The following is a 15,990-nucleotide window of genomic DNA, read 5'->3' as shown; positions in this document are numbered from 1 at the left end:
ATATGTAACATAAATTGATATAGGATACCTGGAATTTCTCGTACAAGACCTTACCCCATTCCTTATGGAAATTAGAAGATCAATGTCATTAATAGGCTCTTATTCCTCACAACATGGCCCATCCTCCTCTTGATTGCCTGTAGTAATGAGATTTGCCATCGGTTCAGACTTTTGAGTTTGCATTGGAGCTTGTGGTCTCCTAGAGCAAACCAAAATTGGTTTTGGGTCTATAGTGTTGGATTCTCCCCTTTAACCTAAGTCACCACCGTTTTTGGACTCAAACTTGGATTGGGAAGGAAAAAATGAGGAGATCCAAGGGAAGGGCTCAAAAAAATTGGGATCCCAATGTTTGTCTCCCTGAGTATCATTCTCCCCTTGGAGAGAAACTTGAGGCTAAAAGGTTTGATCTTCGACAAAGGAAACATCATAGGAGGTTAAGAATCATTTCGTAGAAGGATGATAGCATTTATAACCCTTTTGTATGGAGGAGAAACCAAGAAAGACACATTTGAGGGCTTTAGGATCAAACTTTGCCTGGTTGGGTTGAATATTATGGATAAATACCACATACCCAAACACATAAGGTTTGAGAGAATTATCAACCCGAGAGGAAGGAAAGACAGATAACAATGCACTAATGGGTGTTTGGTATTGAAGAATTTTGGAGGGAACATGATTTATAAGGAATGCTAATGTAAGGATGGCTTCACCCCAAAAAATAGTGTGGAACATGACTAACAAACATGATGGATCGGACAACTTCCAATAAGTGGCGATTTTTCCTCTTAGCAACCCCATTTTGTTGAGGAGTATATGCACATGAACTTTGATACAATATTCCATATTCTTGGAGATATTTATTTAGTTCATGAGAAAAGTACTTGTTACAAATAAAACAGAGATAGCAAACCCTTTTCTAAGCTAAAAATACACACTGCTGAATAAACATAGATGGCCGAGAGTATAACACAAACAACTCAAACACAGCAGATATAAAAAACAAAACGTAACAAGAGGCACGAGGTTTATAGTAGTTCACCCCATATGGCTTCCTTGAAGGCATCAGTTACAGCCACATACTCCGCCTCAGTAGAGGACAGGGCAACAAGTGGTTGCAGCTGAGACTTCTAGTTGATACAATTTCCACCCAAGGTAAAATAAAAGGCAGTGGTGGATTTTCTAGAATCTCTATCCCCTGCAAAATCAGAGTCAACATACCCAACAAGATCAAGTGTATCAAACATTTTCTTAAAATTTAAACCAATACATACAGAACCATTTATGTACCTAAGCAAATGTTTTAAAGCATCCCAATGAAGTTTCCCATGATTTGACATGTATCGGCTAAGTAAGGAAATTGAATATGCAAGGTCGGGCCCTGGTACTTATCATTGAGTACATAATTGTTCCAATTACATTTGCATAAGGGACATTTTCCATTTCTACAATTTCAGAATTGGATGTGGGACACTGTGATTTAGATAAAATAAAATGTCCAGCCAAGGGAACTGTAACAGTTTTACAATTTTGCATTCCAAATTTATGAACAGCTCTTACCAAATAATCATGCTGATGTATTTTGAGGCTATTATTGCTTCTATTCCTCTCAATTTTCATTCTTAATATTTTCTTAGCAGGGCCTAAGTCTTTCATATTAAAGGTTGTGTTTAGCATTGATTTTAACTCCTTAATCTTTGACTTAGATTTGCTAATTAGCAAGATATCATCTACATACAATAGTAGATAAATAGGAATATCAGAGAGCATAAAGTAAAAGCAATTGTCATATTGACTTCTAACAAAACCAGCCCCTAGAACAAAATTGTCAAATTTTTTATACCATTGTCTTGGGGCCTGTTTTAAGCCATACAAGGATTTTTTCAACAAACATACACGATCAGATTTATCAGAAACAACATAATCAGTAGGCTGAACCATGTAAATGTGTTCATCAAGGTCTCTATGCAAAAATGCAGTTTTAACATCTAACTGTTCAAGTTTTAAATCAAATTGAACTACAACTACAAGCATCATGCGGATTGTCTTAAATTTAACCACAGGAGAAAATATTTCTGTATAGTCTATTATCTCCCTTTGAGTAAACCCCTTAGCTACTAGTCTTGCCTTATATCTAATAGGGTCATTAGAAGACATACCTTCCTTTAATTTGAACAACCACGTACACTGGATCAACTTCTGATTTGCTGGACGAGGGACAAGAATCCAAGTTCTGCTGGCCATCAAGGAGGCCATTTCTCCATCCATGGCTTGCTGCCATTTTTTTACTGTCCTTAGAGCTGACAGCCTCCTCATAAGAGGAAGGCTCACTACTCCTCATTTCAACACCTGCTACCAAGGTGCAATATACTAAGTCTGAAAAAACATACTTAGCAGGTGGTCTTACAGTCTTCTTGCTTTTATCTCGGACAAGTTGGTAATTACCAAGATCATGTTGAGGGGAGTCATGTTGCTCCACCTTAATCTCAGTTTCACCATTTTGTTCTTCATGATCAGAGGTTTGGTCTAAGTTTGATATGGGTGAGGGATTACCTTCTTGTTGAGGTTCTGGTAGAATTGGAGCACCAGGTGGGTTATCATTCATAGTTGGGTGCTCCACCTCAATTTGAGTTCCTCTTAAGCTGATAAAATTATCTGTGTTACTATGTTGGGTTGTTTCTTTTGTTTTAGATAATTTGCAAGGGAAAACAACTTCATTAAATATAACATCACGGCTGATAATAATTTTAACACCCTTAGACTGTCTTTCCCATAGCCTATATCCTTTAGTCCCTTCCTGATACCCAACAAATACACACTTTGTGGATCTAGGTTCCAGCTTACCTTCAAATTGGTGAGCATAGGCTTCACAACCAAAAATTCTTAGGTATTTTAAATTTAATTTTCTTTCGGTTCACTTTTCTTCAGGGCATTTAAAATTAAGGGCAGTAGAAAGGCTTCGGTTTACTAGGTGTGAAGCTGTTGCTAATGCCTTTCCCCAGAAGGATTTAGGCATACTAGAAGTGAACAAAAGGCACCTCACTTTTTCAAGGAGGGTTCGGTTCATTTTTTCAGCTACCCCATTTTGTTGGGGTGTGTTTCTAACGGTTTTGTGCCTAGGTATACCCTGGGAGTTGTAATATTCATCAAACTTTTTGTTATAGAATTCTAACCCATTATCTGTTCTAAGAGTTTTGATTTTCCTATCAGCTTGATTTTCTACTAAGATCTTCCATGTTTTGAATTTCTCTAACGTTTGATCTTTTGTTTTTAGCAGAAATACCCACACCTTCCTAGTAAAGTCATTTATAATAGAGAAAAAACTACCTGTTACCGCCATGGGTGGGAGCCTGGTAAGGTCCCTACAGATCTGCATGTAAGTACTCAAGGCATGCTTTCGCCATGTGAGTTCCCTTATGGAAACTCATCCTGTGTTGCTTGCCTAGCACACATGGTTCACAAAAATCAAGAGACTCAGCAGACACTGAACTAAGGTATCCTTGGTTTGACAGTGCCTGCAAACCTTTCAGGCTCATGTGATCAAGTCACTAGTGCCATAGTTCTGTCTTATCAGTATTAACATAGCATGCAGAGTTTGATTTAACAGGGGAGTGAAAACAACCATTTAAAACATATAAGCCATTCTTCTTTGCACCAGTTAGGATTAAATCTTCTCTTTAAAAACATTCATAGAACCTATTTTCAGCTTTGTAAGAAAATCCTAACTCATCAAGAGTACCGAGAGAAATCAACTTTCTTTTAAGACCAGGTACATATCTTACATCAGTGAGTACTCTTACTTTGTTGTCATGCAACTTAAGAGTAATATCACCTTTACCTTTAACACTACATGAATGGTTGTTACCCATATAAACTATTCCACTTTCCCTGTTATTAAAGTTATGAAACCAGTCAATATTAGGGCACATATGAAAAGAACAGCCAGAGTCCATAATCCATTCATTTTTAACAGAACAAATAGATATATTAAGCACCTCAGCTAAACAGTTAGAACTACTTACTGTTACAGTTACATTACCCCCTTGCTTTTGTTTTCTCAAATAATCATAACAATATTTCTTTATATGTTCCTCTTTCCCACAATGGTAACACTTCCATTTTGTTTGTTTTTGTTTTCCCTTCTTGTCTTTCTTTTTTCCCTTCTGCTTAGACCCATTAATTTGTTCAACATTCCCTGTATAATTTCTTTTATCAGCATTTCCTTTTACAAACAAGTTATTGCCTGTTTTCTTAGATGTGCTAAGTTTCAGTTCCCTAGCCTTAATGCTAGAAATAACAAGCTCCATACTAGATACTATACCAGTATAACGTAAAACATGTTTTACAATATCATAATCATTAGGTAATGAGTTTAACAGAATCATGGCTTCACTAGTATCACCTAATGCCTGATCAGTACCTCTTAATAACAAAGTAAGTCTAGTAAATTCATCAATGTTTTCATCCATAGACTTAGAGGTATTCATCTTAAAATTAAACAACATGCCTTTTAAGTAAACCAAATTTGGAACAGACATTACAGAATATAAAGATTCTAATCTATTCTAGAGATCAAGGGGGTTAGATATACCGTCAACCTTACGGATTACAGAATCACCGAGATGGAGGAATATCAAATTGAAAGCCTCTTCTTTGATTTCATCAGTTCGAACTAGCTGCTCAGGTGACCATTTACGGTTATCTGCCTCGAGAGCTATAAGCATTTTGTGATAAGAGAGAAAAACCCTCATCTTCTTTTTTCACTTTCCAAAATCCCCCTTTCCATCGAATGTACCGATTTCAAATCGGGTTGATGTCATTTTCGTGCAACTTTCATTTTCGTGTTACACGAAAATGCTCCAAAAATAAACCCTAGATTATTGACTGAGACTTGTACAGCAAACACCCGCTGACAAAGGCTTCTCAGAAAAAACCCTAGGACTTGAAACAACACCTTCACAGAGAAAGAAAGGAAACCTTAGATTTCGGAAAAAGGAATCAGACACGACTTTTACTTAGAAACCCTAGGATACGCAAACTGGAAGCTCTGATACCACTGTTACAAATAAAACAGAAATAGCAAACCCCTTTCTAAGCCAAAAATACACACTGCTGAATAAACATAGATGGCCGAGAGTATAACACAAACAACTCAAACACAACAGATATAAAAAACAAAACGTAACAAGAGGCACGAGGTTTATAGTGGTTCACCCCAAATAGGGGCTACGTCTACTTGAGCTCCGGTGAGAAGAGCTTGCTCCACTATATGAATCAATCCGATTACACCCATACAGAAAACAAGATCAAACTGGACAATCCTGGTTCCCAAAACAAAAACGCTCAAAACCACTTAATATAGGTTAGGAGCTTACCTTACTCGAACCAAAGAACACATATGAACAAAGATGAAGGCGAAGATTGTACAAAGGATTTACAGAGAGAGAGAGAGAGAATAAAAACCCTAAAAATGAACACTCTCGGCCACCCCCCTTATTTTTCTTCGTCTTCCCCCCGATTCCTCATCAATCTCAAGGTGTGCGATAAATAATGCAACTGGACGGCTACGATGGCAAAGGATAAAGGCAACAACAACGGTTCAGATGACATCGTGCAATGATCTGTAGCAGGCTATTCGACAAAAACAAATGGGCTTGGACTTGGGCCAAAGGTGGCTGCCAAAGTGGCCCTCCAGTGGGCGCCCAAAGGGCAGCCCATGGTTGCCAAGTGGCCCCCCAACTGTTTGGCATCATTTGATGCTTCATAGTAAACAACAGTATTCTCTAGCATTATCTGTTTGAAGAATATGGATGGATGACTAGAAAACATTTGTGACAAGCTTATGGAATTGTTTAAAGATTGTAGTCCCTTTGGATTTTTCTCTCATCAAGTAAACCCAACATACACGGGTATGATCATCAATAAATGTAACAAACCATTGTTCCCTAGTTAAATTTAACACTCGTGATGGTCTCCACACATCACTATGAATTAGATGGAATGGAGTAGAAGGTTTGTATGAGTGAGGTGGATAAAACGCACGTGTTTGTTTTGCAAGAATGCAATGATCACTCTGAAACGATGAATGATTTTTATTAGGTAGTGTTTGTTAACCAAGATATAGACTGAAAAAGGTAAGATATGGAAATCATTCCAGACTTTTGTCATTTCCAATGTGTTTGTTCAGCTTATTTAGCGACCCTTGGAAAAGAAGTCACGTGACTTCTTATCTGACATTTTTCAGATATGCTTATCTCTCTCCCCCTCTCTAGATAAGCATATCTTGGACCTTACAGATAAGAAAAAATGACGCATATGTCCTCTAGTGCATTCCAAAAAATTTAACAAGCAGTTTGATAAAAATCTTGGAATACTTCTTAGACTTATTTTGACCATTCCATATATTGGTTTGGAAAGCATTCCAATCTTATCTTGATACAACCATATCTTACTCATTTTAACAAACGTTATCTTAACAAACAAATGAGGGTAGATATGATTTAAATAAAAGAAACTAAGGTGGCCTAATCTATGATGCCACAACGGAACATTGGAATTAGAAAACAAAGAAAAAACACTAGATGACTTTGGACTTGAAGGAGAACCAACACTTGACAAGTAATAGAGGTCATTTCGCTCCTCAACATTCCCAATCGTCCTCTCCGATGACAGATCCTGAAATTTGCAACAATAAGGGAAAAAAGTTACGGAACAATTAAAGTCTCTGGTTGATTTACTCATTGAAAGTAAATTGCACTGCAAATTGGAAACATTTTACTCATTGAAAGTAAATTGCATTGCAAATTGGAAACATGAAGAACAAAATTCAACTTTAACCCATTGAGTTCCATTTCCCCTCTCTCTATTTCCGTGCACATAGACCCATATGCTATAGTAATACTAACATTTTCCTTACGTGGTTTATAGTTACTGAATCCCATATTGGAACTTGTCATATGGTCAGAAACACTTGTGTCCACTATTCAAGTATCATGTGGGTTTTTACATGACAATGAGGAAAAAATACATTTATGTGTTGTAAGGGTTGCGGAACTAGTAGAGATCAAAGGGATATGTTTGGACACATCTGTAACTGATGTGGAAGTCATCAGTTTTCGAAGAATCTCCATCTACTCTGCTATGAATGGTTGAGAGGTAGCACCAGTTGTTGTCTCAGTCACATAGGCATTCTTTTTCCTCTGACTTCGTGCTTTCCAATTTGTGGGCTTGCCATGAATATCCAACACGTGTCTTTGGTATGTAGGGCTTCTTACAATGCTCACATCACAACTGCGTGTCCTTTTTAGAAATTCCCTTTGGAATGTATCCTTTATTTCGGTTTGCTGCTAAAGCAGATTCCTGGACTACTATCTCAGTGGCTAAGCTCTATACCGAAGAGGACATCACTTTTCTCCTTGTTTCTTCACGCCAGACTTCAGCAAACTCCTCCTTCAGTTTACGTAGAAGCTTTGTGCCAAGTATACGTCTTTAACGTCATCAAGTTCTTGATTCAGGCCTTGTAAAAAATCAAATATTCGATCTTTTTCTAACATTTTGTTGTATAAGACTCCATCATCCAGACACTTCCAATTAACATTATGAAACAAATTGATTTCTTGCCACAATTTTGAGAGCGTATTAAAATACTTGGTGACAGATAATGTACCTTGTTAAGTGTTTCGAATCTTGGAGTGAACTTCAAAACTTTGTATTATATTCTCAAGATCCGAGTAAATCTCTTTCATTGCATCCCACACTTTTTTTGCTGTTTGGTAGAATAGGTACAGGCGCCTAATCCTTTACTCCTTTGTGTTTATCAACCATGCCATTACAATCGAGTTCTTTGCTTCCCATACACTATAGGTGGCTGAATCTGATGGAGCTACTGCCGATGCTCCTGCCAAATATCCCATCTTTCCTCTTCCCTTGATCCCAAGCAATACCAATTAATACCATTCTCTAAAATTACTCCCATTCAATTTATGAGAGGTGATTTGGATTGAGGGATTTTTGGGATGATCGAGTATTACGAATAATTGGGGGTTGGAGATTGTTAGAATCCTGGACAATTTTGCTATGGATAAAGTGGAGTTGGCCATTTGATCGGTAATGATGGCCACTGGTAGCCATGCCGGTGGAAGAACTAGCTCTGATACCGTAAAACTAGAGGAAGGAAAATAATTTCTTCTCTATTAACCTAATCAACTTACAATCTCTTATATACAAATTACCATCACCTATTCTCCTATCTTTGGAAACAAAATTTTCACAGAATAAGGAAAGTCAAGACGAAAGGAATCAGAAAAATAGAAAAGAAAATTATAACACAATTGACTGACAAATGATCCCATAATTTGTGGGATCATTATTCAGTTTTCTTACATAACCTTTCCTTGTAAAATAACATTCTTTAGCATGGAAAGCGTATGATCAACTCCAGAAAATGGAGTAGAGAATCGACGATAAAAATAGGCAAAAATGGAACAGAAATTGATGATATTTTTCATTACCTTCTCAATACAAGCAGTTTGTGTATTTATATTGGATTGTAACCACATATAACTACAAGACGAGGCAACAACTTCAGACCTAATAACTTTTAAGCCACCTAAGCTAGAAGCGGATTGTAGAGCCCTTCCTGAATTCTTCTTAGTCCACCTTAGACTCATAGCCAACTCCATTTTCCAGCTCATAGCATCATCTTCTAGCTCACTCCAAGTCTTCCTTCGTCTATCCTGTCCTTTTACCAGCTAATCTATATTCCTATGTGGTTCTTCTTTTCCTTGATGACCTTCTTTCTCAAATGGCAACCCATTCCCTTCCCTGGCTAGTAGCTTGTTCTATTTGTTTCACCTTATCAATAGTAGTAGGAGCATGAAGATCAACGCTTCTCAGACTATGCTCCCCTCCTCTATCTCTTTTTCCTGCACTTGTTATCAGATACTGAAAGCTTGTATATTGGCAATGTAGAAAGTGGGAGACAAATGATCCCACAATTTATGGGATCTAATGGGGGACAAATAATCCACAAATTATGGGTTTTGCCATTCTATTTTTTTGGGTTTGAATAATGGGAGGGTTAGTGATGTTGTTGTGTATATAAGATGTGTAGGTTGATTAGGTTTAGGGTGTGTAAAGATATCATTCTTGTTTCAATTGTTTGATCATATGGTATCAGAGCCACCCACAGTCGCCGTCAATTTGCCATTGTTCTAGTAGATGAGTCCTCTGCTAGCCGCTGCCACCATCACCGCTGCTAGTCGCCACGACTGTTGATCCGACCACCAACGCTTCTCGTCACCGTCGCCTTCGCTGCTTCAGTCCATCCATGCGCTTGTCCCTTCGCTGTTAAGCAACAGAATGGGGAAAACGAAAGGTTGAGCCAAAACCAGAAGGCGAAGGGTCGCACCGGAAATGGAAAGTAAAGAGTTTGCCTATCTCCAATCTTCTTCTTGGGTGATCGTTCCATGACACCAACCACATAATTGCCAGCCTTATATTAACCAACCCCTCGGAGCCCAGCCGCTGCTACCGTCGCCACGTGCCGCCCATCAGATCTGTGCGCTAAGACAGTGTTTACTCCGATCTTTCTCTCCGGTGCTCTAATCTCAACGTCTTTACCACCATTGGACTCATCTCTCTCAGTCCATTCAAATCCTGGTGGTTTCATCGCCATCCACCGTCGCCAGCCTCCGCCCATCGCCGTCCACCTTCGTCAGTACTCCAACAAGCTTTTGCCACTGCTCATTGCTCCTTCCACCTGGTCCTCTTCTTTGTTTTTTGTAGTAGCCTATCAGACCGTTGGTCTCAGATCTGAACTTCATGATCTCAAATCTAGTTGCAACGACCCTCTGATTTCAGATCAATAGACCATCGTTGCCAACAACCACCATTACCATAAAATGACCAACTCCACTTCATCTACACCGGAATTAACTAGTATCTCAATTGTCTTCAACCCCCAATTATCCTTAGTTCCCGATCATTTAGAAAACCTGTCAATACAAATCACCTCTCATAAATTGAATGGGAGCAATTTTAGAGAGTGGTATCAATCAGTATTGCTTGTGATCAAGGGAAGAGGAAAGATGGGATATTTGGCCGGAGCAACGAAAACACCTCCATCAGATTCTGTCATCTATAGTGTATGGGAAGCAGAGAACTCAATTATGATGGCATAGTTGATAAACTCGATGGAGTAAAAGATTGGGCGCCTGTACCTGTTTTACCAAATAGCAAAAGAAGTGTGGGATGTAGTGAAAGAGATGTACTTAGACCTTGAGTATCACAAAGTTTTGAAGTTCGCTCTAAAGGTGTGTTTGATTGCATTACCTAGAATTTAATTCTAGGTAATGATTGCCTAGAAAACAAGAACCACTCCACCCCCTTGGAAAATGAATTCCATGGAAATAAGCTTTAAATGCTTGTACCATACATAACTTTTCCATAGAAAAGTTAAAGAGTATTTGATTGTTTTCATAGAAAATATATGTAATAATTACACATGATTAGACATTTTCTATGGAGAATATGTGCTATCAAACAGGCCCTAAGATTCGAAACACTCGTTAAGATATATTATTTGTCACTGAGTACTTTAATACTCTCTCAGAACTATGGCAACAAATCGATTTGCTTCACAATGTTGATTGGAAGTGTCTGGATGATGAAGTCCTATACAATAAGATGGTTAAAAGAGATTGAATATTTGATTTCTTACAAGGGCTGAATCAAGAACTTGATGACGTTCGAGGACGTATCCTTGGCACAAAGCCTTTACCTCAATTGAAGGAGGTGTTTGCTGAAGTCCGGCATGAAGAAACAAGGAATAAAGTGATGTCTTCTCCAGTACAAAACTCATTCACCGAGATAATAGTCCAGGGATTTGCTTCAGCAGTAAATCAAAATGAATGATACAATCCAAAAGGAACTTCTGGAAAGGACAAGCGATTGTGGTGTGAGAATTGTAAGAATCCCAACCATACCAAAGACATGTGCTGGGATATTCATGGCAAGCCCCCAGATTGGAAGCCGCGAAACTAGAGGAGAAATAATGTTTATGTGGCTGAGATAACAACTGGTGCAGCCTCTCAACCATTCACAGTAGAGTAGATGGAAATTCTTCAAAAACTGATGACTTCCTCATCAGTTACAGATACCTTCAAACCTGTCCTATCAATCTCTACTAGCTCTGCAACTCTTACATCACATAAAGGTATTTTTTCATTGTCATGTAAAGACTCACATGATACTTGGATAGTGGACACAGGTGCTTCTGACCATATGATAAGGTCCAATATAGGATTCAATAACCATCAACCATGTAAGGAAAGTGTTGGTATTACTGTAGCAGATGGGTCCACGTGCACAACAACAGGGAGAAGAGATATGGAACTCAATGGGTTGAAGTTGAATTCAATTCTTCATGTTCCAAATCTGCAGTGCAATTTACTTTCAGTGAGTAAATTAACCAAAGATTTGAACTGTTCAGTACCGTTTTTTTCCTTTTGTTGTAAATTTCAGGATTTGTCATCAGAGAGGACGATTGGGAATGCTAAGGAGCGAAATGGTCTCTATTACTTGTTGGGGGTTGGTTCTCCTTCATGACCAAAGTTACCTACTGTTTTTTCCTTGTTTTCTAATTCCAATGTTTTATTGTGGGATCATAGATTAGGTCACCCCAGTTTCTCTTATCTAAAGCGTTTGTACCCTCATTTGTTCGTTAATATAGATCCTTCATCATTTCAGTGTGATCATTGTAGTCTTGCCAAACAAACCTGTGCATTTTATCCACCTCACCATACAAACCTTCTTCTCCATTCTATTTAATTCATAGTGATGTATGGGGACCATCACAAGTGTTGAATTTAACTGCGGAACAATGGTTTGTTACCTTTATTGATAACCATACCCAGATATTTTGGGTTTACTTGATGAGAGAAAAATCTGAAGTGATTACAATTTTTAAACGATTCCACAAGTTTGTCACAAATGTTTTCCAGTCATCTATCCATATTCTTCGAACGGATAATGGTAGAGAGTATTTCTCCCATGAACTAAATGAATATCTCCAAGAATATGGGATACTTCATCAAAGTTCATGTGCGTATACTTCTCAACAAAATGAGGTTGTTGAGAGAAAAAATCATCACCTATTGGAAGTTGCTCGATCCATCATGTTTGTTAGTCATGTTCCACACTCTTTTTGGGGTGAAGCCATTCTTACATCAACATTTGTTATCAATTGTGTTCCCTTCAAAGTCCTTTAATACCAAACACCCCTTAGTTCATTGTTATCTGTCTTTCCCTCATCTCGGGTTTATAATTCTCTTGAACCTCGTGTGTTTGGGTGTATGGTATTTGTCCATAATATTTAACCCAACTGGGACAAGTCTGATCCTAAAGCTCTCAAATGTGTCTTTCTTGGTTACTCCTCCACACAAAAGGGTTATAAGTGCTATCATCCTTCTACGAAACGGTTACTGATATCATGTGATGTTTTCTTTGTGGAAAATCAAACCTTCTACCCCCAAGTTTCTCTCCAGGGGGAGAATAATACTCAAGGAAACAAACATTGGGAACCCAATTTCTTCGAGCCCTTCCCTTTGATCTCCTCATCTTTTCCTTTCCAATCTGATTTTGAGTCCAAAAACGGTGGTGATGTAGGTCAAGAGGGAGAATCTAACACTATAGACCCAAAACCAATTATAGTTTACTCTAGGAGACCACATACTCCAATGCAAACTCAAGAGTATGAACTGATGGCAGATCTATTACTATGGATAATCAAGAAAAGGATGAGAAAAATGAGCCATGTTGTGAGGAAAAAGAACCTATCAATAACATTGATCTTCTGATTGCCATAAGGAAGGGGGTAAGGTCTTGTATAAATTCCAAGTATCATTTATCAGATTATGTTGCATATACTAAGTTATTAGAAAATTTCAAAGCCTTTGTTGCAAAGATTGATGAGATTCATGTTTCTAGAAATGTTCATGAGGCATTTCAAGATCCAAATTGGAAGAAAGCTGTGTTAGAAGAAATGAAGGCATTGAATGATAATGAAACTTTGGAGATGGTGAAGTTACCAGAAGGCAAGAAAACAATTGGCAATAAATGGATCTTCTCAGTGAAGTATAAACCAGATGGAACTATAGAATGGTATAATGCAAGACTAGTAGCACAATGTTTTACTCAAACCTATGGAATTGATTATGAAGAAACATTTGCACCAGTCGTTAAGCTTAACTCAATTAGAATTCTATTGACTATTGCTGCTAATTTAGATTGGAGACTATACTAGCTAGACATTAAGAATGATTTTCTCAATGGCACATTAGAGGAGGAGGTATATATGAGAGTTCCTCCTGGATTTGAAGCAAAGGGAGATCCAGATAAGGTATGTAAGCTAAAAAAGGCCCTTTATGATTTGAAACAATCACCTCGAGCTTGGTTTACATGGTTCAACACTATTATGAAGGATCTTGGATACAATCAAGGGCAAGCTGATCACACCTTATTTGTGAAGAAGATCAAATCAGGAAAACAAGCAATACTCATTGTATATGTTGATGATATGGTGATCACAGGTGATGATGAAATGGAGATTGAAAATCTCAAAAAGAGACTTCAAGCTGAATTCATAGTAAAAGATTTTGGAGAACTTAGATACTTTCTTGGAATGGAGGTTGCAAGAAGTCACAAAGGGATCTTCATTTTATAAAGAAAGTACATACTTGACTTAGGAGACATGAAAACTTGGGAGTAAACCTTCTAGTATGCCCTTGGAACGTAATTGAAAGCACAAGGTGCCAGATAGTGATCCTCCGGTGAATAAAGAGAGCTATGAACATTTGGTAGGAAAACTCATCTACTTATCACTCACAAGACCAGATATTGCCTTTAGTGTGAGCGTGGGAAGCTAGTTCATGCATGCTCCCACAAAAAGGCACATGGAGGTAGCAAACCAGATTCTGAGGTATTTAAAGGGAAGTCTTGGCAAAGGGTTATTGTTTAAAAAGATTGGAGTCAGGGATGTTGGTTTCTTAGATGCAGATTGGGAAGGAGTTGTTGATGATAGCACGTCAATAACCGGGTATTGCACAAAAGTTTAAGATAATCTAGTGACATGGACAAGCAAAAAATAGTCTGTGATTGTTCGAAGCAGTGCAGAAAGAGAGTATAGAGCCATAGCTCAAACTCATTTGGATATAGAGGTTGATGACATATTTAAACATGCTAGTAATAGGGCCTATGAAGTTGTTTAGTGACAACAAATCAGCTATTAGTGTTGTCCATAATCTAATTCAACATGATTGAATGAAACATGCAAGGATTGACAGAAACTTCATCAAGACCGAGATTAAGAATGGGACTATTGCCTTGACCTACATTTCTACCAAGTCCTAGAAATATGATGTTCTAATCAAAGTTCTTCATAAATCAAGTTTTGATATCTATTTTAGCAAGCTGTGAATGATTGACATATATTCTCCAGTTTGAGAGGGAGTGTAGGAAGTGGGATACAAATGATCCCACAATTTATGGGATCTAATGGGGGACAAATGATCCCACAAGTTATGGGATCCACAAATTATGGGTTTTGCTTTTCTATTTTTTTTGGTTTGAATAATGGGAGGGTTAGTGATGTTATTGTGTATATAAGATGTGTAGGTTGATTAGGTTTAGGGTGTGTGAAGATATCATTCTTGTTTCAATTGTCTGATCATAGGCAAGTTAAACTTTCCAGCTTGATTACTTGAATCATGACATCACGACAATTACTTGCTGAAAAGATCATCGGCATCAAAGAATAAATGGTAGAAAGTCATCCCTTTCTTTTAGAAACTCTATATACTTGAACATAATTGGCTCAGCAACAACTACTGGCGCCTTACCTGCATCCCTCATTCTATAGTATCTCTACAATCACTTTCATAGATATCGAGATGACTCATTAATCTCTCAATTCATTTTTCCAGTTGGCATTTTGCAAGTAGATTATTTAAAACTGATCAAAGATTACATGCCAGAACAGAATACATATAGATATGTATGCAGCTTGATCAAACTCATTTTGTTTAAGGTTTTTTCTTGTTGCATTAGAAGGAAAGAACAAATGAAAAAAGAACTATGGTGCAGGTTGTATCAGGTGTGGGTGAAGTTCATCCTCCTATGGGCAGTGTATTCATCTTTCTTCACTCCGTTGGAGTTCGGGTTCTTCAGGGGGCTGCCCGAGAAATTTTTTGTACTGGACATCATAGGTCAAGTAGCTTTCCTTTTTGACATAGCCCTGCAATTCTTTATCGCCTATAGGGATAGTCACTACAAAATGATCTACAAGCGCATCCCTATCACTCTTCGGTCAGCATTCTCTGGCTCAGAAAACTCAGCATGAGAGTTTACCTTGATCTTATAATGATGCTCATTTCATTTTCCTTTTATCTATACACAGATACCTGCAATCTAGTTTTTTCATTGATCTTCTTGCTTGTATGCCTTGGGACATGATATATAAGGTACCACTCTTCATTCTGATAGGCTATTGTTACAGTCTTTATGAGGGGGTCACTTAGCTCCAATTTCTTCATTTGTTCCATATGATTCAAGTGTTTGTTGTTTGATTTGTGCATCATTTGTTTTTGATCTTCCTTTGCTGTTTCAACCATAGTTATTATTTGGGTCTCGAGACTGTTGTCTACTTATGTTTAACCGAACTGAGTACTACTTCTATTTCTGTCTTTTTATTTGACAATGTATATAGGTCTGCAAAGAGCCTACAGAAAATATGGCATATTCTAAGGTAGACTCAAATTAATTTTGGCTAATGGAGAATGGAGCATATGGCTCTGATCAGGAATGCCACAATAAAATTGATCAGTTATGAAATTTATGTTTGGCCATTATTTCTAGTGTTTTGGGCCTTAATAAGGAAGGACAACATATTTTTTTCCCAATAAAACCTCTGAGCAAGTTTTCAAGAGCAATATTTGA

At 37.7% G+C, this 15,990-nt stretch overlaps 1 protein-coding gene across 6 annotated transcripts in view; it reads left to right on the top strand.

Annotated features, from left to right (window-relative positions):
* Nucleotides 1-15,990, top strand: part of LOC127804903 (potassium channel SKOR-like) — a 34,024-nt gene that overhangs the window by 4,975 nt on the left and 13,059 nt on the right. For 4 of the 6 annotated variants that reach the window (XM_052341997.1, XM_052341996.1, XM_052341995.1 and 1 more), the window contains exons 3-4: nt 15,139-15,360; nt 15,452-15,515. In XM_052341997.1, coding sequence (XP_052197957.1) covers nt 15,139-15,360; nt 15,452-15,515 — 286 coding nt within the window. The remainder of the gene's footprint in view (nt 1-15,138; nt 15,361-15,451; nt 15,516-15,990) is intronic. The other 2 variants (XM_052341999.1, XM_052342000.1) reach the window with 2 other exon arrangements.

Source organism: Diospyros lotus, chromosome 6 (genome assembly GCF_014633365.1).
Source record: "Diospyros lotus cultivar Yz01 chromosome 6, ASM1463336v1, whole genome shotgun sequence".
NCBI classification, from domain to species: Eukaryota; Viridiplantae; Streptophyta; class Magnoliopsida; order Ericales; family Ebenaceae; genus Diospyros; species Diospyros lotus.
This window is presented reverse-complemented; position numbering and strand designations above follow the sequence as displayed.